This window comes from Pelmatolapia mariae, linkage group LG6, assembly GCF_036321145.2.
Source record: "Pelmatolapia mariae isolate MD_Pm_ZW linkage group LG6, Pm_UMD_F_2, whole genome shotgun sequence".
In the NCBI taxonomy this organism is placed as follows: Eukaryota; Metazoa; Chordata; class Actinopteri; order Cichliformes; family Cichlidae; genus Pelmatolapia; species Pelmatolapia mariae.
Genome location: NC_086232.1, coordinates 35,932,556 through 35,958,763, shown reverse-complemented (window position 1 = coordinate 35,958,763; position 26,208 = coordinate 35,932,556). Strand labels below are relative to the sequence as shown.

Here is a 26,208-nt window from a genome sequence, read left to right as displayed (position 1 = left end):
CATTTGTAATTATATTCTCTGCTTTTTTTGCTATATATACAGTTGGAAGCAACAATTGTGAAACTGTAGCAGCAAGGAGCAAAATAAGAAAATAAGGGTATAATTACTTTAATTTGATTTTTTTTTGTTGCTTCATGTCCAGTAAGCCCCCTCTACAAGCTCTAAATTAGATATTTGGATTAGAGTTTAGCTCCTGCAGTGCTAATGAGGACTGTATTAGGAATATTTTCAAGTTAAGATGCATTATTTTATTTTATTTTTATTTTTTTAAGCTGCTGTGACCCGAGCTGGGCAATCAACTCAGTTGAGATATTCAAATCATGGTCACAGAAACACTTCTGCATTTTATTTCTGTCTTCCTGCCTCGTTTACTCCCTCTCTTACACCTCTTTCTGTTTGTTCTCATTTATTTTTCCAACAAACAGTCAGAGCAGCGGCCCCAAAAGCCCAGCAGCTGCTGTCCTCTTCAGCCTTCTAGAGAGGTGGACTGGCCTGCAGGTTTTAGAGTGCTAAATTATCCATTAGATGTTATCAAGTTGTAGCAGGCTGATGCCATTCTGCTAGGAACCATCAATCTTTCATGAGTCCCAGACACAACGTGCATTGGGATGCACTATCAGAATCTCTCCGCTCCCAACACAGCACCCCTCCCTATCCAGCTGCACGCAAACTTGGGTACATACACATAGTAAAGTTGACATCCACACACACAGTCAACAAATACACATGCTGACATAAATGCAGTCAGGTACACACTCTTGCACTCAAGCTCTGCAGAAACAAGCAGGATGGAGCTTGCTTAGGGAACATCCAATTCTACAGCTTTTACATTTCTTTTTCTTTTTTTTTTGCCCCCTTCTAACTCACCCCACTTTCCCCCCGAAACAACATTTTGAGCCAAGCCTCAAAATTTACACTGCCTAAACTGTGTTTCACCACCCTTCGCACTAGGTTCCCTTGCACTCTCTTCTTTTATTTTCTCATCTCTCTCTCCCCCTCCCTCCGATTCTTGCTGTGGCCTGGCAGGCAGGCAGGGCAGACATGTTCAGAATGTGCTTCGGTAATGGGCTAATCAAAAATGCAAAACAATTGGCAATTACCGTGCAGGGCCCTAATGGTCATTAGAATTTACAACAAGGTAATGAACTGAGAGTCAGCTCAGTCCATGCATATTCATAAAGCAATCAGGCCTTTGAAGATTAAAGAAGCGCTTCAAATTTAAATGAGGGCGCCAGCATGTTATCAGTGAGATTCAGCCTGCAAAAGTAAAGGGTGCCTGGGACAGGAGTGTGCATTCATGAGTGTGCGTACATGCGTGTGTCTGTGTGGAATGATGGCTGGGGGTCAGTTGTGGAAGTATGTGTGTGCATGCATGCATCCGTGCATAAGTGATCACCTTGTGTGCATCACTCTCATTTGTGTGCAAGCTTGTGCTCGTATGCTTGTGTGCAAAGCAAACTGCAGTATGCCGATACCACCTTACAGCCTAAATTTAATCTAATGACTAAATCAAGATACTCTCAAAAGTAAATGAATTAACTATCTTCTGAATGTTTAAAAGATCTGGGATTTGAATCTAAGATGAAATGTATGGTTAATTTGAGCTATTAGGAGGCAATGCATTTCTGAGCACCCACCAAGGAATATACCAAGAATAAAGGTTGGGAATTTTCACGTGTGCATCATCAGATAGAAGGGCCCTGTGTCCTGTAACTTTGTGGTTGAAATAAGGTGGGCAAGACTGAGCTGTCCGCAACCATCCAACCAAGTTCAAATGTACAAATAGATACACACACACCAACAGACTCACAGTTCTGACAAGTCAGTACTGTCACTGAAACCTGTAGTGAGCCAGACTGTGGAGGAAGAAACTAGATAGTGACCAGGATCAGTGGGATCAGACTAACACAATGTCCTTGTCACTGTGGCTCTCCCATGGCCTCAGTATTATCACCTTCAGTTGGAGAAAGACAAAGCAACCACTTAACATCACTACACCCTTAAATGCTACAGTCACAAAAAGAATATCAGAGGTTGAGATGACATTCTGAATAGAGATAGAAGCTGTGATAGTGTGTTACTCTTAGAGATACAAAATATCCAAATCTGGTTCGGTTTCAGTGACCTAAATAAAGACTTGCAGGATTATGACAAAATGGGTATTTTTTTAGGAAAACATCAAAGGGAAAATTACTTTGTCAAATCTGCTCCCATTCTCACCTCAAACTAACCTGCCTACTTCCTAAAATACTATTTCTCTCCTCTCTGCTCTCATCTGCCACTTCCTGAGCAACAGCTGTATCAAAGACACTTTTTCTTCTCTGTTTCTGTTCTGTCTAAAAATAAAGTCATTAACCTGCAGGTGGTGAAGCCGGTGGCTGGCATGACAGGCCCTGATGCTGTCAGATGCCCTCTGACCCCGTGATGTGACTGCCTGCCACAGTATTGACAAGACAGCAGCAAGACATGCTTATTTTTGAGGATACTTTCTCATCCAGCATGACGTGCCTGTAGACAAACAAGAATGTTTCTGTTGTATAGCTTTGTTTGACAGTGGGTAAAGGGGATGGATGGAGGCAGTGTATGTGTGAGTGTTTATGTCTGCCTCACTCTGTAGCCAAATCTGTGAGAGTGAGAATGAGTTCTAGAGTGGACGTTGGAAGGCTTTAAGAGGTGCAGACACACTAATGTAGCCAAAACTTTCAGTTTCCAGTCCCCCAAGACAAACTACTGGAGCGATGTGTGGAGAGAGGCTGTGAGCGAGGGAGGGAGAGAAAGAGATAGGGACAGAGAGGAAAGGCTAAGCGGAAGAGAGTGGGAGGGACAGAGGGGAGGGGGGTAAAATAAGGATCATATGTTTCTGACAGATCTCATCAACTCACAACACATCATGGGGCCTCTGCCGTAACACATTTATTACAGACAAAACACAGGTTCACAGGAGGGGGTTTACACTGTATGTGTGCACTGTAGCATATGTGTGCATCTTTAAAGGAGGCGTGTGCACTGTTGTGTTCATAGAACAGGTGTGTGTGCATCTGTGGGTGCGTGCATGCATTTGTGGGAGTTTTGAATGTTCACATGCATGTTTGTGTGTGTAGGTGTGTGTGTGTGTGTGTGTGTGTGTGCATATTTCAGCTAGCCTCCACCTGAATGGCCCGAGGCTGTGATGCCGGGGTTGTTAGAAGACAAACAGAGGCACAGGAAGTCCAAGCCAGGAGCCCCTGAGGACAGCACGCACAATCTACTGCATACCTGCTCTTAACTTCACACACTCCCACTGTCAGTCATAGCCACCACCTCACCATACGTTTTGCCTCCTAAACCCGCAAAACAGACACACCTCCTCTAACTCCCTCTTAGACACACACATTTAGGCCCAGCCTGTCCCTCAGGCCCACTGCTGTGTGCCAAGTCTGGCCTGGCATAGTCCTCAGAGGGGTGTCCTCAGGCAAGGCTTGCCAAGTCAAAGACTCTTTCATGTTCAGCCTGCACGCCCAGGGTAGTAAAGCTACAAACAGCAAGACACACACACTTTTACACACACACGGAAACCTATAAACATTTTAAGTGGTCAAAACCACACTTATACACACATAAATGTACACATTTACACGTACATTAGTTTCACAGCATCCGCACTCAAGATGTAAACACTCAGTAGACTTGAATACAGCCAGAACCACTAACATTTAATCCAACAACAAAGGCTGACGAATTTCCACTGACAACATTTGTGGGTGTTTAGAGCTTGGCTTCAGCATACAAAAATGTCCTCCATGAAAAATTCATCCTAAAAACCACTCCTGTTCACCTTCATTAAAACTTAGTGGAGCCCACTGCCAAAAATAGGACTGATTTTATCACAGCCCAAAGCGACTGTAGGATCAAATTAGAGTCACTTTTTACAGACAATGGAGTCCTTATGTTAAAATATTAGCTGGTGTCCAATCATTGCAGCAGCACGCATCTGTGCCTTTTCAGTATCAATTAAAGTGATCACCCAAACAAAAGCACCGGATATAAACTTGCACAGTGACCCATATGTCTGCTGACGCATATGCACACTGGACACAGGAAAAGATATCGCTACCAAGGAGCCTCTCACCCCCCCACCACCACTAATGCACAATCTCCACGCACTGCCCAGCCCCCCAGTTCTGCATGACAGGCACCCAGTGTGTGTGTATATGTATTTGCTTGGTGAAGGAGGGGAAATTGGAGAAAGGTGGCACAATGCCAATATGGAGCCTGCTAAATACCTTTGTCTCCACAACACACGGGGAGAAACAGGACAGGCAAGCTGCTGCAAGAAAATGCTCCACAGCCACAGAGGTGTTGCAAGAAATGCTTCTCTGTTGTTTGAATGTTTTCTTCCTCATAGAGAAAAAAGGGTGAAAGGTGGCTGCCGTAATTGACTCAGTATCGATTCAGAGTCCAGGTTACAATGGAGGCAGGGTGCTGGAAAGAAGCTGAAGTGTGAGATGGTGGTCGATTTCCACGGTTGCAGTGGCCTCATTAACACACGTGGCTACACTGGTGAGAATTCAAAAGGGTGCTAATGCTGTGATGGATAAATACAGAGCAGAACAATGTAGTAATAATACCTCAAAAAATGTGGTACAAAATTCATGCAATCTAGTCAAGACAAAGAACTTGGAAAATATATTATTTCTTGTAAATAGGTCAAGAAGAAGACAATATGCACTGTCGTTGTGTAGCTAATTTATAAAGAGGACTCTAATTTATTTATTGTGCTAATAACAATTGCATTTACTCCATGAAATAATTAATGTAAATAAAAACTTTGAATCCACTTTACCGGTTTGTCTCTTTAATAGCAATTTTATGCTGGGAAATAAAAGCAGCTTTATACGCTGCAATCACATTTGCTTGAGAAGCCATCATCTGCTCTATTTCTGGGACAACCGTAGTCTGTAGACAAGCTACGATGTCTCTATGCATATCTTTAATTGTTTATCATGCAAATGACGGTACGCAGGCTGCTCTGCCCTCGTCTAACAGCTCAGAGCCCCAGACTGCAGACCCAAACCCCAGCTGCAGTCATGAGACTCCCAGACGGCCTCAGCTGTCCTGTAGAGACAGACTGAGGGGCACAGCTTCATCCTGAGCTATCGGTCTATTACGTACTGCCCCTCATTCCTCAGCCCTCACCCTTCTCATATCCCCCCACCTACAAGTTCAACCATTCTGGGTGTCAGCTCCCTTTAGTCAAGCAGCAACTTTCCTTAACCTAGCCAGAGCCGCTGCCTTCGCAAACTGCTGTCCATATGGAAATCCTTCCGTGTCAAGTGATATTTCAGGAGTGGGGTGGAGATTGGAAGGGTCACTTTCATTTGAATGATGCAGGGGAGCAAGATGCAGGGAAATCTTTAAGGGTGTAATTTATAATACACTCGCCTGGATTGGACTGGGCTTGAGGCATTCGTAGGAACAGTATATATTGAGATGCCTCAGCTCAGTGTCAGCCACTAACTGAGCAGGGTAAGAGAACATGGCAGCTAGCATATGGAGTATGGGGTGGCGCGCTGGCACTGCCAGTCTGGATCCATCAATCTTGGACAACAAAAAAAAAAGCGGTGGGACGAGGCCGTCTTATATGCAATGCATGTATAACTGATATGAGGTCCTGCACAGACTCTGCAGCACAGACTGTTAATTTTGACCTCAGATTTTATAACAGGATGATAACAAAATCAGGTGAGGTGTCACAACAGGATGCAATCTTGCACCACATACAGTCAATTTAACCTATTCATTATTAACCCAAGGAAATCCTGACTGTTACACAATGTCCAAAGAAATGAGACCTATAAATAAAGCTCTTCGCGCAGTGTTAGTGACCTCATGATATCATGTGAACTCCATTGCACGATGATCCAAGTGAGCAAGGAAAGGCGTGTTCGAACAGCTGACAAGGCCAAGAGGCATGTCAGAAGAATGTGTGCTTTTTGAGCATGTGTGCGTCCATCCCAGTTTGTGAGAAAGATTTTCAACAAACCGCACACTAATGAACAGTGGTTATTCTGTAAGGCAGAGGGCTAAAACATTGACAACAAATAACAGTAGCCCTTTACAATGCCATCTGCAAAGCCGAAGCGCTGACTAATACAGCACAGTAGTGCTCATTATTGAAAACTACCCTCTATGCATTCAGCCTGAATTGGCTTCAAATTCAATCACAACTGCCCAGGCAATCAGCGCAGTCTGGCACATGCTATCAGATCTGTTAAAGGAAATGAATAAACATCAAAATGGGCTGGTCAAAATCAAACTCCACTCTATAAAACCAGTCATAAGGGACCCATGCTTGTTTGCACAGCAACTCATGTTTTCACAACAGCCTCATTTAGCCCCAGTGGACAACCAACAAACCAACTAGCTGCCTTAAGAAGTCCTTAATTACTCAAATCAAGAAAAACACTGACAATTAGTGGCTGTAGTGTTCCTCAAATAAACAGTTCTTCCTTGACAGATCAGCGTAATTACATTCTTTTCTATCTCTTTAATTTTAGAATCACAGTGAGCTTCAGCAGGCGCATATTTGAGGGTACAAGAGATATGGCAGTGTAATAAGCCAGGCAGGGATAGAGATACATCTCTCGCGACCACATGAGAGAGAATGTGAAGTCCAAAGGATCTGAGCACATCTGTGATGCAGCAACAAACCAAAAGAAACTGATCTCTTCTCTCTCTCTCTTTTTATAATCTGTTTCTTTGTCTGTCTCCGTGCATCTTTTTCGGTGCCTTTTATCAATATCCTTATTAATCTTCATGTGTATTCATGACTCTACTGAGGGAAATTCGCAACTCCTAAATGTAGCAGCAGACATTTCGCTGTCAGGTTACGCTGATTAGACACATCCTCACTACTAGAAGGGAAATTTCAGCGAGTATTTGTTGTCTTCTGTGATAAACTGCCTATGAACCTTAAAAGTGTGACCCACTCCACACAATCTAGAGCTTCAAGACTCTATTCACACTTGAATGCAAATTTCTCCTGCTCATCTGTTTACTCTTGCATGGCAGCCATGTTAAGCTTCCAGTGTGTTTACCTGTTATATTCTCCTGCTTAGGGATTATTCCTTGCAAGGGTGCAGATAAACAATCCTCATCCTGCGGTGACACCTGAACAGCCACCTCGACAGGTTGACGCACCCTCCTTTGGTGCTGATGTTGGGTCCGCGAGTGTGACGAGGATGTGGAAAGAGGAGAGGCGAGTGGGGAGGAAGGTGGCCTGTCCAGAGGTTTGTCCACACAGAGGCTACCGTGGCACTGCCTTCGTTTGTGTTCAATGAAAAGCAGGATGTCAGCTAAGGGGAAGCGAGAGTGGCACTGGCCGCAGGTCAGCAGGTCCTGGTCCCCTTTTAGGGGCTCGCCCTGAGCCACTCCCAGGCTGGGGGAGTCCTGAGAGTCTTCTTCTGGTAAAACACCTGAGAGCGGCTCAGCTGGATAAAGAAAAGAAGAAAGACAGTTGTGACATGTAGTGAAGCGAGAATTGATATTTTTCTGAGTTTTCAGTCATTGGAAATGGATTCTTACATACACTGTTATTATATTTTCTTGTAAAGGAATAAGGCCGAGGAGTATATGTGCAGATGGGATTTTTGGGAAAAAAAAAAAGGCAGAAAGGAAGAAAGAGCACACAGACTGCTTCGATAAGGACTGACATGTTCAGCTCGCAGGCAGCAGTCAAACGATTAAGTTGCTTGACCCTCTTTATTGTGCTGCCAATCTCGCTTTTTTAATGAACCTAACACCTCTGAGAATCAAAAAATAGATTCTAATTTGAGTTCAAGATGATTGGACCCCATTTCGTTAAAAGTGCTGGGATCTCGTGAACCAAGGTTAGACATTGAGGGGTTGGATGTGGAGTAGGTCCCTGAAGTAGAGCGAGAGAAAGAGAGAGAGAGAGAGAGTGAGCAGAGAGAGCATTTTAAAAGAAGTCATCTAGCCACATGGTAAACGACACTTGGCGCCCCGACTGGGATGTTGAGATAAGATGTGATGAATTCTTGCCGCCGGTTCAAGCTTTAATTCTATATCAGGTCAGATGAGAAGGTGGTGAGGGACTATGCAAGATAGGCCCTGTTACTTCTATGTCGAGCTGCATTAAAGATGAGGGAATTCACCCCTATTTTACTTATCTTAACCAGCTTATGCCATGGACACAGACAAGGTGTATGAGGTTGGTTTAGGTGGAAAGATTTTCTTCAAACCAAATAATCTCATTCTGATGTCAAGCAAGAGTGATGTGAATAACTTTGAAAGCTAAAATATAATGTGTTTTTTTTCTGATAACACACTGTGCTAGAATTTAAAGTAGTTTAGGCCAAGGTTTCCCACTGGGTTACAGCAGCAGGTCTCTTCCACTATCAGAAAAATCATTAGGTCTTTTTTACTGTTTTAGAGTATTATGACTCCCTGTAATACTGGCAGATCATTCATTGCATTCTACAGTCTCTTGCTGAAAACACCAAAGGGATTATTTTCATTTTAAAATAAATGCAAAAATTAAAAGGAAGCGCCTATTTAAATTTCTAATGGTGCCTTTTTGCGACACGAAAGCTGACAGTTAGCACTAGAACAGAATTTTGCAGTGTTTTCATGCAGTCTTATTTATTTTGCAATAATTAAAAAAAAACAATTAATATTCCAAAGTAAATTAAACTGATTTGGGTCATAACCAATAACAGAATTATACTGGTCAAAAGCAAAATCTTCATGTCATTAAACAAAAGCATATTTATACACTTTGGTCATTTTTTCTTCATAATTTAAGGTCTGTAACTGTTTCTTTGTAAACACTTTATTTCTGGATCCTCTTTGAATGTGAGGAATATTGTACCTTTAGTGTACCTTTAGAAAAAATATGAATACATTCAAGGGAACATAAAATATGTAATAACCTACTGCTGCTGAACCGATCCTGTGCATGAGCTTGGTCAAGCAGGACAGGATAAAGTGGATCAAGTTCAAGTTCACGAGTGGCCTGTAGGACTACAATCAAATTGCGCCCCCCACTGGCAACCCATCTGACAGCTTTCCGACAAATGATAGAATAAATGTTGCCAGAGCATAATTTGTTTCAGCGGCAATAAGAAGAGCATGCAGAAATATATACAAGAATAACGATAAAAGAAAAGCACAGGTTCCTAATTTCGATCTCTAACTTACACTTAAACAGCCTACCTAGTCTGGAGACGTCTCCGCATTTACTGACGCGCGAAGAGTGCATTGATAAAGCAATATACTGATAAAGCTCTTAACCGACGAATGGAGCGAAAAAATTCTTCGGCAAACAACAATTGGTCTCAACAGTGCGAAGAATGTGACATTCAATCAAAATCAATGCCCTGCAGTTTTACCATACACGCGCGTAAAACGACTGTCCTTCTTTTCTCTTCCTTCATCTCAAAACAGTATCGCGCACGGATATTTCTGCGTATTTATGCAATATATGGATACAAATGGATTGGATATGCCGTGTTTAAACGCCAGCGCTGAAAAATTGTTGCAAAGAAACTGCATTCCTTATAGGTAACGCACACGAGGTCTTTGCGCTTCGGACAAGTGTGTGTGTGTGTGTGTGTGTGTGTGTGTGTGTGTGTGTGTGTGTGTGTGTGTGTGTGTGTGTGTGTGTGTGTGTGTGTGTAAACACCACTTCCCTGTGTCCAAACCAACTAGGACCTTTGTAAATGCATTTTTACAGTTAAAAAGGACCTGCACTGTAGTAGTGCTGTGGCTTCAAAAGGTGCACATGGAAACTTAAGTGAATGGCAGCAGTTGTAAGTCTGTGCCGCCTTCATATAGGCAAAGGTCTCTGGCCATAAAGCTCATGCATGCCCTTTAATGGCGAAAGAAACCTTGAAGGCTGTGTTATACAACGCGTTAACCAACACAAGTTGAGCTTCCCTGTCACGCTGCTCCAAAACTTCCTATAGGAGACCTCGTGATGATTATAAAGATAACCTGTAGTCTTGGATATGTTTGCGATTTGTCATTTTAGTCAGGACAGCGGTGGGTCCGTGCGTGGACGTATCCTAAGTATTAAAAGAAAGTTGCCGTATACAGAAAAAGATGGGTCACCGAGAGGAAAAACCAATGAAATTAAGTCGAAATGCAATGTATCTCCACTTACGCGAAAACTCCCGTTTGCTCAAGTGCTGGGGTTTGCCCTGCTTGCGGCGAGACATGTTGGTTTAGTGACGGATTTTCAGCTGAGTTCACATTGGGAAATCCTTTCCTACAAGGTAAACTCCAAATGAAATATCTTCATTGATGCGTCTGACAGCCAACAAGGAAAAAAAGCAATGAGCTGCTGATCATACAGAGGGTGAGGAGTAGTGCGGTGCGGGCTGTGCGGAGCTCTTCATGACTTTTTTGCAAAGAGAGAGTGATGGGGGTATAGTGAAGCCCCCTGCGCTGCAAGTTCAAGTGCGGACGTGACGTTCTGCGAACTTGAACGTCAGGCGCTGGACGAACTGAGACATACAAAACATGGGCAGGGCGAAGGCGGCCAGTGGGAGGGGGACAAGCCATAATAAAAGCCAATGGACACTCATTATGGACTACCTATGGAAGAGAAGAGAAAAAAAAGGGAGACCCCGAAGACACCAATGGACGAAGGGGATCAAGGGGGCTGGGCTAAGAGGGAGAGCGAGGGAGAGAAAGAGAGACACTGTTTTACAAGGAGAGCAGTAAAAAGCGCGTGAACCAAAGAGCGTATGTAACAAGGATGTAGTGGTGGATAAACCCAGCTCTTGCACTCGTGTTTATTAGTTGTTGTTTTGTTTTTTCAAGCCACTATGAATATGCAGTCTTTATGCAAATTTACAGTGCAGACTGGAAATGTCATTATTACCTTGTTACAGGATGACTGAATAAAGTGTTTTTATTTTAGTCGGCCTTCTTGAGCTAAACTAATTTAAATGTTATTCTCCGACAGGATGAACTAAACTCTGTTTTTTGTTGTTGTTGCTGAATTTGTTTAATTTGTTTGCTTTCTTGAGAAGTGGTGATAGACCGGCCATTCTCTCTGGGCTTTTGCCTTTTATACAGGGAAACCTAAAGTTAACTACCTGCAATTAAAAGAAAGTGAAATGAGATTCATAAACAGTTTTATATAATATACTTAAATATAAGAATATATTTAGATATAATGTACGCGTTGTGTTTCGATGGTGGACGTGTAAAAGATAAAGAAAGGGAAAAAAACAAATTAGAGTTAGAGTGTAACGTGCTTTGATTTACAAAACAATTTGGTGTAAGTAAAGCCCTTCTGTCAGCTTGTGGAATGCACCTGAGCCTGTATTCCAAAACTGAAGAGAAACGTGGATTTAACTCTTATCCACTCCAAGGGTCTCATTTATGTTACAGATAAGCAACATTTCTGTAAAGCATTCTGAAATACTTAACAACAACAACAAAAAACAATTACAAATATGCATTCCAGACCTAATGGGACTTTATAACGCACCGATAAAACTTAAGTCCCAGCTTCATTTTCATTTCTAGAGCTGTTGCATTTAAATATCGGGCCCATTCATTATGACTGAAGTCAATGTGGGATTTTAATTTTTTCCTAGTTTTCCAGTGATCAGATTGGATTAACGTATACAGTCAAGTGCGCTTGCTTTTAAACAAAGCTAGTAATTCATGACTAATGGGACCTATAGGGGGCATGTCCAACAAAAACAGTGTATGTCAAGTGGATTAGGGTGGCCCAATGGGCAGGTTTATACCCTATACTCTCTCACCTGACCTCTGTATGTCGTTATGTATTTACAGAAATGCCGAAAAGATGCTGGGCAATTATTTTTCCTTTATTTTGGTTTCACGATGAATAAAGTTAAAATCGCATAAAATCCCCTTCTCTAATTTAATGCAAATAAAGCCAGATGACCTTCACAGGACCCATACTTTTAAAAATGGTTTGCTTTTATTTTGTTGATTATAGATTAGCTTCATAATCAGGCTCAACAATTGAATTTACGTCGGCATCGAAATCACAACACAGTACTTTGGCTCCATCTAGTGGTTCAACACAAGACTGACTTTTAATAGAATATCATAACCTGTGTCCTAACATTATTATACGGAGCTGGAAACCAGTAGACTACTCACTCTAGTGCTTAATCTAAAACATTGAAATACTAACATAACTCAGCTACATTACAATTTTAAAAAGTTTCAATGCAAATAAAATCAAATCCTATCATTTATATACAATGCATGTATTTAATTTCCTATTATTGTACTCTGCTCTTCAGCGTTTTCAATCTTACGATTGTAATTTATATGCCAACTTAATTTAATTATCGAGTCACTGCCCAAAATAAATGATCCATCATCCACCTAATATGGGCCACTCATGGTTCGCTGTCTATATTACATAACCTCATCTTTTCCTACATGAGCGCATTGCGCCACCTTGAGGCCAAGACACAGCAGTGTTGAAGGAGCTGGGCTGGGCAGAGGGGTTGCAGGAGCAGCAGCAGCATCGCTGTTCATAACCTTCTACTCATCGGATGCTGTTTGCCCATAGAGCACCTGGTGAGAGACATTTTTGCCATTGTTTTATTTCCCTAACAGGCCTGCTCTGATGCCTTTGGTTGCTTCCTCTGATATAAGGATGGAGACAGTGAAATGAGCTTCGCTGTTTGTGCGACAGACCTATACGTCGCCCATAATGGTCGATCGTGGGATATCAGCAGGCAGCATCCTAAACGTGATTCCGTTGGCTTTAAAGCACGTGATAACAGATATCTGTCTAAATTAGCCCGTGTTTGGCTTAAAAGGTGTGCGTAAAGGGATGTACTGAACGTGACAGATTAATGCACGCTTCAGATGACATGCCGCTAATAAATGTTAGACTCATTGTGGCCAGTCTTGTATTTATCCTACAATCTGCGCGATATTGGGATGAAATTAGATGATACTTTCTCCTTATTATTCACTGGTCTGTGGTATCATTCTTAAATAGCTCCACGATGAACGCTGGACTGAGACATGGCCTAACCGAGCTAATGTTCAGGCTCAGTCATTGGCCGACTCTAACCCATCAGCTGCTGCCGCTTGCAGCCTCAGTTGATGTGTGGTCATTTGCAGAGGAGATTCATATCAGAGTGGGTGAAGCCGTGTGTGTGATCAAGCGTCTAAAGAGAAAATCTGGGCCACTAGGAGCCAGCCTACTGAAAGAATGGACCACGTAGTTCTCCATTGGGAGGCAGGGGGCTGTCAAGTCCCATTGGGCTTGAGCTGACGTACAAAAAGGAGCCTCAGATATGACAATGTGTGCGTAATTAAATCTTACTAATTCACCTATGGCTCTCTCGGAGCGTGAGTCAGCAGGCCTGCCTGCTAATAATGCAGAGAGGGGACAGGGTGTTTGTGTCAGTGAAAAGCGCTGTTGTGCTGTTTTGTGTGCATGGGAATCCTGACAACTGCCTGGAAATCATATGAGAGAATCATGGGGAGCAGAGAAGTGGATTTTCTATTTATGTCTGTATTTTCTCTGTTTCCTTGACTTCCTGTGGTCGGTGTATATGCCTGTCTTCTGTTTGGCTCAGAGTTTCTGGATCTGATTGAATTAGCTGTCATATTACATGTTTTATTATCTCTTTCTTTCTAAGCCCCATCTCCCTGTCACCCTCACATGCACTCTCTTTTTGCAAAGTATCTAACTATTCTTCCTCCTTTTTCAGTGGAGTGCGTTGTGAAGCTGATGACAGGACAATCCTGCTGAGCAACTCACTTTGGGAGTTTAGAAGAATGCCTGAAATACTGTAAGCTGTCTCTTTACTTTTTGAACTTACATTTTTTTAAAATTTCTTGTTGTTAGCTGCACTACATGGACTGATAAGCTTGCCAATGTCCTCGGGTGATAACCGAAATAGCTACTGTGCATATGACACACAAGCACACGCACAAATGCTGAAATAATTTTTGCTTTATGTAATTATATGAAACAGCATGCCTCACCCACTCCTGTTTACAGTGTAAGAGTATATTTTTTCATTGATCGAAGGATAAATATTTAATGGTCTCATTAATAGATTTATAGCTATAAACTGCAGTCAAACACTGTTCTTGTTTTCAGCAGGATGCATTAAGGGGCACAAGTGAACTTGTCAGGCAGAGATGAGTCTGACTTCCTGGTTCCTGGTGAGCGGTGGGGGGACACGCCATCGTCTCCCCAGAGAGATGATCTTTGTAGGAAGGGATGACTGTGAGCTTATGCTGCAGGTACTGTACTGTGAATCCACCAGACATATGATCTGAGCTGTCATTCTTACTCTGACTGGATTATTATCTGAAGCACTGAGATTAGTGAGGATTATAGTGATTGACTGGATCTTGTATGGTTTAGTCCCGTAGTGTGGACAAACAGCATGCTGTCATCAACTATGAGCCAAATACGGACGAACATAAAGTTAAGGACCTGGGCAGCTTAAATGGGGTAAGTGAGTTTTTTTTTAATTTATGTGTATGTGTCTTAAAGCAACCCCTGCCTAATGTTTTTTAATGCAATAAAATCTACATCAGCGTGCCCCAAAATTCAATATCAAACATTTCCCTGAAAGTATACCTTATTTATTCTTATTTATTCTTTTTTGGGCCATGGCTTTCTCATCTTCTACTGCTTCCGTTTTTACAATTTTTTATTAGTTTCTCTTAAGCCTTCAGTATTTATAAAAATGCATTACTTTGAGTACTAAATTGCCAGGGTGCCCCTTAACTGCTTCAGCAATTTACTGCTTACAAAAGTAATCGTGAACCTGTTCTAACATAATTTGGTTTCTTCTTTGGATTTAAATTATTTTCCAACCCTAAATAAACTGAAAGACATCATTTTAGGTAGTGCAAATATTATACATAGCTTATGACAGGCAGCTTGATGGTGCAGTGGTTAGTGCTGTCACTTCACTGCTGCTGGTTCAAACCTCTTAGTCGGCTGGGGCCTTTCTTTGTGGAGCTTGCATGTTCTTCTTGTGCTTCCTGTGAATCTGTGGGTTTCCTCCAAGTGCTCTGGTTTCTTCCCATAACCCAAAGACATAAATTTTAGGCTAATTAGTGATTCTAAATTGACCGTGGGTGTGTGTGTGTTTGTCTCTCTATGTTCAGGGTCACACCCATGATCCTAATTTGGGTAAGAGCTTTAAGACAGATGGATGAAACAATTGGCAGAGTACAAACATTTTTATGTGTGTACAGATGTTGCCCTGCTTAAATTCAACATGAAATAAGCTTTTTTGTGTTAAATCTGGTTAGGATTGTGACTAAAGGTCTGGTACAAAATTGGCACTTGGTTTGTGTGTTATGGACAGCATCATTGTTATGCAAGCAGTACTGAGATTTCAGGAGACTTTAAATAATCTCACTTTTGTACAAAGTCCTCATATGTTGTTCCTAACCACATTGTTTCTTTGTTTGTTCCCAGACATTTGTCAACGATGTCAGAATACAGGAGCAAATCTATGTCACACTGAAAATTGATGACAAATTGAGGTTTGGATATGATATCCTTTGAATGTGTTCTTGTGTTATCTGTCAAACCCAGTAGCACGCAGTACGAGGTCAGTGAACATGGGGTGCACTGTAACTTTATCTGTTCTTGAATAGCCTGTGAATTCTCATTGCACTCTGCCTACTGCATAATAGATAAGGCTATCAGTGCAGGTTTCTCATCCCTGCAAAGGGCTCGTCATCTTTTACCTTAACTTGTCTCACATACCAACCTGTTCACTGTGGTTCGAGGAGAGATGCATATTCCTGAGGAGGCCCTCAAGGTTAGATGACACGCTACGCAGAAGAACAATATTCATATGTTTGAAGACGGTGTAAATAGTTGTGTTTGAAACAGGATAGGTGGAAAGATCGTGTACTTTTTCATCAGTTAGCAGCAATATTGTTGAGAATAGATCAAAGAGTTCTGCTGAAGTGGGCAAAATGACTTTTCACGATTGATGAATTTGCTGTTTCATCAACAAAAACTGCCCAGGTAGCTGCAGAAAAAAACAAAAAATGCAGATTTCTTATTCATGAGCTAGATGAACATAGCACATTATCATTCAAAATATATGCGAACAGTATGGCATACGATCAGTATGCCTAACTCTATGCTATCTGGAAGATTAAAAAGCAAGAAAAGACAAGATATACATCGTAATTATTTTGACAGTATTGTGTAACCTTTGTCTTTTGTTGATTCCCCTTGTTTCTGTTGTCTAATTTGTCAGCATGAAAAGTTTAGCAGCCAACTTCAGTTGAACCAGAAGAAACTCCCAGAGGCAGAATCATCCAAATCTCAAGTCAAACCACCTGAGGCAGCAGCTGCACAGGTGTGTGAGGGAGCCACTGCCAAGCCAAGTGAGGCCAACAGGTCAGAGGACAAGGCAACAGGTAAGTCTGAGCATTGAAAGTTAAAGGGCACTGGACACATATAATATAGTAAATCTAATACCTTGAATCGATAAAATATTCCCAGATACATAAACTGGTAATGAAAGAATTTTTAGAGGTAGTTCTTAAATAGATTTTAGGACTACAAACTATAGCAGCCGTACTCTAGGACAGTGGCAGAAGTTTGATAATTTAGCCTCTGTATAGTGCCACAGAGGATTCAAAATCAGACAGTCAAGGTGTGTGAAATATATTCCCCTGTTTTCAGAGGTTCAGATGAAGTATTTTCTGTCATTATTTAATAACAAATTAGACAGATAAAAGACAGCTAATTCCAAATGTTGAACTTGCATTTGGTATCCATTTTCTGGAACTCTTAGTATGATCCAAAGAGATGTAGATGCAAAATCTTTCAGTCTTGAAATAAACAATCTGGTGCATTCTGAAAACAAAGGAATGCAGTGGTCCACTCAGCAACATCCCAAGGCCTGAAAGACCATGAAAAACAACTAAAGTCAATGATCACAGAGGGTTGCAGGGTTGTTACCTTACAATATAAAGCACCTTGGGCAACTGTTGTGATTTGACACTATATAAATAGAATTTAACTGAATCAAGGGCCTAACTATAGATGGCAAATTATATGCAGTAATATTGGGGATGTTGCATTAAAATGACCTTTACCTGAAGCCCATTTAGGGTCTCTAAGCTGCAATTAATACATATGTGCATTCCTATATATAAAAAAAATGTACTGTTTTGGCAGGGGATGTCACAGTGCTGCACAGGGGTACCCCCCTGTATGGCCAGCCTGCCTGGTGGGGAGATGGAGACACTGAAGACCAGCATCCAGGAAAGTCAGAGGACAAGAGTTCAGACCGGAAACGAGAAAAAGTTGAAACAGGTACCAACAACTATTGCTCATTATCAGTTTTCTTTGGTTTACTTTTTGGAAATATTACAAATATTCTGTAAACTTTATGGTGCCAGACAAATATCTTTGTGTTAATTGTGCCAGAATCTAAGAAAAGTGCGGAGATCCCAAAGTGTACCCTGCAAACAGTCTCTAATCAGGAGCCTAGCTACTTCGAGATCCCAACAAAGGATGCAAAGGATCCCTCAGGAAGTAAAGTCAGCAGTGAATCCATCTCAAGAGAACAAGAGGGTGGTGCTTCTGCTGCAGCAGAGCCCGCCCATGGCCACGCCTCCTTCACCATTGAGTTTGATCCTGGGGCCTCAGGTAAAGTGACTGTCAAGGACAGGGTTGCGAAGGTAGGACCAGAGACCAGGCCACGCCCTAAAAGGGCTGTTGGGGAGGAGCTGAGTCCTCTTCAGACAGCCATGGTCGCAGCAGAAGTCAAAGTTGCTGACTGGCTTGCTCAGAATGAGTTACCATTGGCTCTGAAAGAAACTGTTGCAGAGGATGATGGAGAAAGCGTGAAAAGCGATGTGCCTGTACAACTGCGGAGTCTTAAAGGTGTGTTTATATGATATAGAGTTTGGTATAGTGTACAGTATTACATGCAATACTTACTTTATCACTCTTATGCAACACTTTGATCTATTACCTCACTCTGCAGGTAGTAAACATGAGGATGGCACTCAGAGTGATTCAGAAAATGCACTGGGTGAACAGCGCAGGGCTGCAGCGCTAGAAGAGCGCTCATGGGGACTCTGGGGAAGCACGGGGATGAAGATCAGAGAGGGTCGTGCAAACGTACCAGAGGGTCTCTTTGCAGAGGAAGACAGTCCTGCACGTCGTCGTAAGCCTTCAACATCCAAAGTAGCAGAGAGGAGACGTGGCTCAGCACCCCATCAGCAGAGTGGGCGCGACGAGTGCTATCATCATGGAGATGATTATAGTGATAGAGGGACTTATACCATCGAGCTGGAGAATGGAGATCATGAAGAAGAAGAGGCTAGGAAACTGATTGACAAGGTAAAAACGTTAAAGTTTTAACTCTTTTTTTATAGTTTATCATTTAATCTCCTGATCATAATATGTTTTCTTACCTGTGTATATGTTAGGTGTTTGGTGTGGACCAGGAGTCTGGGTCCAGGGTGGGGAGTGCTGACCAGAGAGAAAGACTCACCTCCCAAAGGTCTGGCACTGGAGACCGGGGAAAACCCGGACGCATGGAGACAGAGGTGTAACAGCGTTCTTCTAAGTTATACTCAATAAGCTGTCTTCTGACTGACTAAAGCAACATCTGTTTCCAGTTATTGACATGTTTTTGTTTTATTTCCACGTTTGCTTGTTTAGGTCTTGTCTGAAGAGTTGATGGTGGGTGGTCCACGCTGGGTGTCGCAGTGGGCTACTCTAGCTGCCAGTCATATTAGGACTGACCCTGAAGGGTCAGGAGGCGAAAGCCACGTCTTGGTCACGGAGGAGAGAGGTATTAAGTTTAGGTTTACTGAATCTCAAAAAAGGATTCCTTTAATATTTATTAAATTAATTTCAGCATTTTGTTCATGTAAACATTTGCTGGACAAAATCACAGGGTGCAATCACAAGTTGGGGTTAAATGATAAACACGTTGTAAAAGCAGCATAAGTAGACAGGTGTCACAAATTTACTCAGGATTCAGTTATACAGCAGTCTGTCACATTAGGCTTGCCATTTTTCTGTAATATATATGCATGTATATATATGTGGTGGATAATTACAATGCAAAGAGTAATCCAGATGAGATAAAAGTTAAATTAATTTGTCAAGGATATGAATGCTTGCAGGCCTTCTTCTTAATTGGTTTGTGCAATATAGCCAACCAATGACAACTTATCACTCTCTTTATGTAGTTTCTACTCTTCAGACTGTGGACAACAAATAGAGTGGCCATATTAGGCACACAGCAGCCACTCAGAAGAAAGTTAGCTTAGGTGGTCTCCTTAAATGCACAGAAGCTAAAATGGCATGTGTGAGAAAGAGTATGACGCCTTCTTCAGGTTAGCTAACATAGCTACCATGCTGCTGGTCATATTTCACCAAATAGGCATTAGGCAAGCAGCTTTTCACATCCAAGAGGAAGATTTATTCCTATTTATTTCACTAACATACAGCAGACTGTAATTATTTGCATTTGGCACAATAGAGTCACGTGACCACAGTGAAGCCAGAGGTTTCATGTTAAAATATTGAAGTATCGCAATATTTTACAAGTGGAAGACAAAATAGTTTCTTAACTTGTGCCACTTTCAGTCAAAGGTCTGAAATTGCAGCTTTTTTGTTTTATAAAGAAAATAAGCTTTCTGACTAACTATCTGAATTTTATGTATTAGCTTTTTGTTGCTTCAAGTTACAAAAACAATTGAACAAATTTTTATTGGGACTTTCTGTTAAGGATCTTTATTAAAGCCAACTATTAAATTAAAAGTCTGGCAAAGACCTCTAACAGTGCACCGATTCTACCAGTATATAATCCACCATGTATGTTTAATGCACATTCTGATCAAATATTTTCTTTCTTTTCAGCTGATATAAGTGAATCCAGCCACTCAGCCTCCTTTGCCTCTACTGGGTACACAGAGCGCAAGAGGAGAACCCTACCCCACCTGCCTGGTGAGGATCTCAGCCTAGGAAGGAGGACCCCAGGCTCAGGCCTACGTGCAGATATGGGGGAGAAACAGGACACAGAGCTACAGGAGAAAGAAAACCAGGAGGAAAAGGTGGGCAGAGGAAAGACTCGACCTGGCCAGTGCACAGGAGGTGTGGGCAGTCACAGTGGCAGCCCTAGTCGTTCGTCACCAGCCAAGTCGCAGGATAGTGGTGGTGGGAGGTCAAGTCAGTCAGGTGTGTTGACAAAGCTCCCACCTCGTCCCATGACCAGCGGGGAAAAAAGAATGGAGGAAGTACGGAGGAGGAAAAAAGAAGAGGAGAAAGCCAGGGAAAGTAGTGGGAAACCCCTGTTGAGACAGGAGAGCTTCACTGTGGAGAAACCAAGTTCCAACGTCCCTATAGAGCTCATACCACGTATTGATGGTCTCACAGGCAAAACTCAATCTAGAGAGCCTGGCATCGACAGCGCCACACTGCAGAAAGACTCAGAGGCTGTAGCAGCCTTTCTAGAAACCACTGTGTCAGACCAAGGCGATCCCCCAAGTCAGTCCATTGAAGGATCCATGTCACCAGAGTCAGATGTTGACACGACAAGTACAGTAAGCCAAGCTGATGGAGCAAGGAAAGTAGTCCAGAAACGCCGAACTCTAGCAGGACAGCAGAAAGAAAAAACTGTAGTGTGCTCATCTAGCAAGGGTCCTGCTGGTGGCAGGGAGACCCAGGACAAGAGGGTCAAGAATAGAACTTCTGGTCCTTCACAGCCAAACCGTCCTTGGACGTCCCTGGATCTCACTGATGATGATGTCAACTCCAATTCTCTCTTATCAGACTCACAGCCCACCTCCACGAAAGACTCCAAAAGCTCACATGCTAGAGGTCAGACAGGGAGCACAACAGTTGGAGCCAGCACTAAGTCTAGCCGGGCTAAGATCAGCCAAGCTCCTGCCTCCGCTGCCGCCAGTAAAGCCACCAGTGTCCCCAAGCCCAGGCCTACCAGGGCATCCCTGTTGCGGCGAGCCCGGCTGGGGGATTCCTCAGACACTGAACCGGCTGACCTAGACCGGATGTCTGTGGCCTCTGAGGCCTCCACTGCTAGTTCCACATCCAAGACAGGGATGGCAAAAAGAGGCATGTCCAGAATAGAAGCTCTGGCACAGCCGAGGAGGCCAAGAGTGGGCTCCCCGTCTGCCCAGAGTGACTCAGAGGCCACTGTGACAAGGAGTAGAGGTCTGGGTGCCCGCGGTGCAGGTGATTATGGCATCAGGCAAGGATTGAGAGGGTCCAATGTGACTTCAATGCCTGGACCCAGAGCAAGAGCTAACAGTGCCTCCAAGCTACCTGACAAGAGTAAAGGAACCTCATCACATGCCACACCTGCATGTAAGTGTGTACACATTTTTGTCTTTAAATGTTCCTAATGATGCTTTGACTGCCAAAAGATTGTACAGTTGTCTGTAATTATCTACCTAAAGAAGAATTCATCTGGCATCTTAAGCTTCATCTAAGCTTCACTGCCATTCTTTCCTCAGCTGGAACTCGGTGGCGCCGTGTACCCGTGGAGTATGCGTCCACCTCAGAGGATGAGTATGGCTCAAATCGTCACATATCCAAGCAGGGGCACACACGGCTATTCCCGTCTACTCGAGTAGCCCAGCTTGGAGGTTCAGCTCCAGCAACCCCAAATCCTGCAGGCCTAGCTACCGTGAAGCAGCACTCTAGGGAACAAGATGAGTATATGAGAGATTGGACAGCACACAGCGAGGAAATAGCCAGGTACGTAGGTGAGAAGTACTCCTGTGTATATGAGTGGATGAATGAGTCAGATAGCAGTATTCTAACACATTTTTCCTGCTTTAGGGCATGTGCCTCTTTATTGCTTCTTTTTTTAGCTTAGGGTTGCAGTTCTTTTTATTGGATCTTATTTTAAAGCCGTTATTTTGTTTTAAATAAATATCACAAAATAACACAATAAAATAACATCATACTTATGTTTGCTCCACAGGATAAGTCAAGATCTTGCAAAAGACCTGGCCATGCTAGCCAGAGAGATTCATGATGTGGCAGGAGAGATTGACTCAGTGAGCCCTGCAGCGACGGACCCTGGAGCTCTGGTATAGTTGTTGCATCTTAAACTAATTATAGCATACAAAATATAAGGATTCAGTTTATTCAATATTAGCAATCCTAATGCTAATAGAATACAGATTCTTAATGAAGTCTGATTACTTAACATGGACAAAAAAATAGGATCTGAGGAAAGAATATCAATTTTCAATATATTTTATTTCCGTTTCAGTTGGAGGAGCGTGTGTTTGATGACAGTTTGGACCTCGGCGGCTCCTCCACACAGCATAATAGCATTATGGGAACCAATGGGCAGTCTGTGGAGCTTCGATCTCGTGGGTCTAGCGGACAGAGCTCCCGGTCCATTCGGCGACAGACATGGAATAGAGATGATGTAAGGCCTTGCTTCAATTTTAAATATAATGTTATCCTCAATATATGGCCTGCTATGTACCATACTGCTAATGTTGATTTTGAATTTGATGTGCTTCTCTGCATTAGAAAGTGAAAGTATGCGAACCAGCATACACAGCAAGTTTAGAGTTATGTTAAGAGCAAAAATAGCAAGACGTTCATGTCAGTCTGTGCCACTGTTTGTCACTAGAGGGAGCTCGATACGTGCCAGTTACAGTCATCCCTTAACAGGGCAATCTAAACCTAAAAGTAGTGGTTAAGCTAATGAAAAAAATGTACTTAAATTATCTAAATGTAGCAATAGTACAGGTTGTTTACATTTTATCATGTCAATTAATCACTTTATGCCACTAATTTATAACTGGTAAATTCAGATGATATGTTTTTTACTGTCTTTCAGGCAGTCCTAGACAATTTGCTGCTAGCTTCTGTGACTCAGCTGTCAACCAGGATACGCCAATCTGTTGACAGAACAACCTGCAAAATTAGGCAAGTATTGTTTGACTACGCTAAAAAAAAAATTTTTTTCACGTGTTGTTGTAGTTATTTATATATTCAATGCACACACTAAAGAGGGATTGCATGATACAAATATTGTCTGTGTGTGTACAGATTCTTGTCTGTGCTTTTTGTTGGAAATAGCAGGTGACACAGTTTGAATGACACATCACACAGGCTTACTCCGCCACCCAGTTACATATTTTTCTCATTAGAATGACAATTCAAAGGCTGTTTTTGTCAATGCTACAATGTGCTGATGGCATCTGAATGAAATAATTTAAGCAGTCACTTAATCTATATTAAACATGTTTTATGTATTTCACTTTTATCCTATTTTTGTAACAACCTGGCATTGCAGGATCCTCTTCAAGGATAAAGAACGAAAATGGGATGAGATTGAGACCAAACTGCAAGCAGAGCATGACTCCTTACTGCTCAAGAGCTCAAACAAGGTGATGAATCTGCTGAAGGCTTGTGAAACAGACAGGACTGTGATATTTATAGCCAAATAGGCAACACTGGTGTAGAAATTACAATATTAGTCTAGCATTTTGGTCCATCAGTCAGTACAGCGCTTGTTCACCATGAAATATTTTAAAAGGATGGATTGCAATGGAGAAAAACAGATACAGTGTGTAACAAGATTGCGATCCGATTCTGTCTTTATTTTATGGAGACTCTACATTTAATGTATTGAAGCTTCTGGAATGTGAGCCGATAGATAACCAACCGCAAACTCATCTTTCCTTATTGGGGTTATTTTGGCACAGTTTAATTCAACCAAATTTTAAAAAAGAAGTCCACAGTCACAGTATATTCCATAAGTATACATTTATAGAAGTAATCTTTTAGCCTTTTCTTGGCTTGAATTAATTGAACACTATTTTAAATCCAGTCATTCCTTACCATTTTCTGATTACTTATTCCAAGCAATCATAGTGAGTGCTCACAGTGCTATAGCTGTTTGGAGAATCAAATCAACAATGTCATACACCCTTTAAATTAACTTCAAATTAATTTCAGTATTTAGGCACCAAATGTGATTACACTGTTTGGAGAAAAAAAAAGACTTATAACCTTACCTCTACACACTTTTACCTCTCTCCAGCGCAGGATCATAAATTCTGACTGTAACGCTGTCTGGCCTCATGTGAACCTCTGAAAAGAGATATGTGTGTCCACGACACAAGTTAAAGGGCTCGTAAAGCATTACTAAGTGTAAAGGGCTCGGCTCCAAACTTTTTCCTGAGGCAATGAAAAGATTAATTGAGTTGATTTATTTGCTGTAAGAGCGTTCACTTAATCAGTTCTGAGACCAGCTTTCATTTTTTTATTCACATTCTCTTAACAGGAAATTTCAACCATCATTCAAGACTTGAAGAGGGTGGAAAGACAACTGATGGGTATGACTCTACCTATGCTTCTCTTTAGTTTTTGGAAGAAAAGCATGAAATATTGTATTGTTGTATTGTATTCTGTAGTGTTACTGCAGTCTACACCACGGGAAGTCTTTTGATGTATTAAGTGGGACTGTTTTTCTCTGCTCCAAACTGACAGTAATTGACATGATGGTAGATCCAGATGGAACTCTGGATGCCCTGTCCAACCTGGGCTTGACCAGTCCTCTGGCTGACCAGAAGATCAGCCCAGGGGCTCAGCAGAGGGCAGCAGTGTTACAAACTGAAGCAGAAGCTTCTTCACGCACACTTTCATCCTCCAGGCCTGAATTACTGTCCACTGAGCCTGTTGGATCTTCAAACCATGCAGAAGTGTCAGAACGAGACCCAGGGCTACAGCAGAGCTCTAATTCCTACAACTGACATTCCACGGTGGAATAATCCAGAATGCAATCTATTGGAGATATCAGACACCCTCAGAGCAGACCCTGGTGTGAGTTTAGAAGTTTTTCTGAGATAACATAAGGACCCAGAGCAATGCCTTTTATATGGAAAAGTCTCTCTGCTCTATCAGTCAAACTAAATTATGTTAGGACTCTAAAATTCCAACACTGTCAAAAGGAATCTCTTGAGATGACAGCTCTATTATATGACAATATTACACTATTAACTGCTAGGCTAACGAAGAAGCTTTGACATCATATACAGTAACCCATCTGTGTTTTTGTGTTGCAGCTCATTATCATTACCCATTATCCTTGAAAACACTTGAGAAAAAGGGCAGATGTGATGTTAAACCTAAACCTACCAAATTCCCTTTTAATTATTCTACTGTTTTGGCTTGAAATGAGCAAAAACAGACCAACCTTTTGCCTTGCATTCTTTGCAAGTGACACAAAAGCTTGACAGACTTAGAGCCAACATGGAAACCTAAACTGAAAAGGTGCAATAGTGTCAAGGAGCCATGTTTGAAAGTGTTCTTCTGTCCTGCCTAAGAGTTATTTATCAAATTATATATTTTTGTCTTGTTTGCAATAGCAATGAGTAAGGTAGCCTCAGTAATGATTTTCCATGAGAAACGGCCACAGTGCCCATTTTTGGGAAAAGAACTGGGTGCCTATATTATTATGTACCAGTGTTTTATTATAAAGTAGTTAAGTTTAAAACTTACTTCCATGCCCCTTTTCCTGTGCTGATGTCATTTGAAGACCGTTTATCAAAGATAAACCCGATGTGTTAATGAAAATTGTGAATTGAAATGTAGCTCCCAGAATAGGATTTTCCTCTTCCAAATGCATTTTGTCACAAGTGCCCTGGCTCAAACAATCATTATAGTCTGAGATACTAGAGAGTGCAATGTAAGGAAGATGGCGAGAAGGCGGTAGAAGTCTTTTTGTTTTTGCATTTCAAAGCCAATATATGTTGCTATTATTCTCTGAGGGACCAGGATGTAATGCACCCTAATGCCACTCCTTTATCATGTTTATGTCTTTGACCGTGATGAGATGAACGGTTTATCAAACTACTTTCTGATTGCAAGTTAAATGTGTTTGAACCAGCATAGACAGGGACTACCTCCAAGTCCTGCTTTTTGTTGTTGAATGATCCACAGTGTAATGACTGGGTAGGTTTTCCAATGTCTTGCCTCATACCAATGTTTACATATGAATGTATCCTGATCAGAACTGTTGAATAACATTTTAGCCAAAACAACTTTAATAAAGATGAATAATTGCATTTTGTGCTCGGCATACTTTATCTTTCCTTTTGTTTGAGCATTTGGAGATTTTTTTGTTTGGATGTTTTGTATGAGCTTTTTTTTGTATTGATGTTAGGTTTAAATGTCAACCT

General features: G+C 41.9%; 2 protein-coding genes across 6 annotated transcripts in view; one reads left to right on the top strand and one right to left on the bottom strand.

Annotated features, from left to right (window-relative positions):
- Positions 1-10,453, bottom strand: part of LOC134629447 (B-cell lymphoma/leukemia 11A-like) — a 33,370-nt gene extending 22,917 nt beyond the window's left edge. Inside the window, exons 1-2 of the mRNA XM_063476781.1 lie at positions 10,163-10,453; positions 7,077-7,469 (exon numbers count right to left, since the gene is read on the bottom strand). Of these exons, the coding sequence (XP_063332851.1) occupies positions 7,077-7,469; positions 10,163-10,217 (448 nt within the window). The 5' untranslated portion in view covers positions 10,218-10,453. The remainder of the gene's footprint in view (positions 1-7,076; positions 7,470-10,162) is intronic.
- Positions 10,454-12,464: 2,011 nt separating this feature from the next.
- Positions 12,465-26,208, top strand: cep170ab (centrosomal protein 170Ab). 5 transcript variants are annotated; one of them, XM_063476775.1, is made up of 20 exons: positions 12,465-12,576; positions 13,728-13,808; positions 14,126-14,268; positions 14,393-14,482; positions 15,464-15,545; positions 15,757-15,812; positions 16,263-16,425; positions 17,192-17,329; positions 17,444-17,902; positions 18,006-18,364; positions 18,454-18,573; positions 18,689-18,821; positions 19,898-21,361; positions 21,511-21,754; positions 21,984-22,092; positions 22,278-22,439; positions 22,860-22,948; positions 23,319-23,412; positions 24,312-24,363; positions 24,518-26,208. In XM_063476775.1, the coding sequence occupies exons 3-20, from the start codon at positions 14,164-14,166 to the stop codon at positions 24,778-24,780; spliced, it is 4,182 nt and encodes a 1,393-aa protein (XP_063332845.1). In that variant the 5' UTR covers positions 12,465-12,576; positions 13,728-13,808; positions 14,126-14,163; the 3' UTR covers positions 24,781-26,208. The 5 variants fall into 5 exon arrangements, with proteins under 5 accessions (XP_063332845.1, XP_063332849.1, XP_063332848.1 ...); XM_063476779.1 differs by having other exon boundaries at positions 14,123-14,268; XM_063476778.1 differs by lacking the exon at positions 12,465-12,576 and adding an exon at positions 13,252-13,317.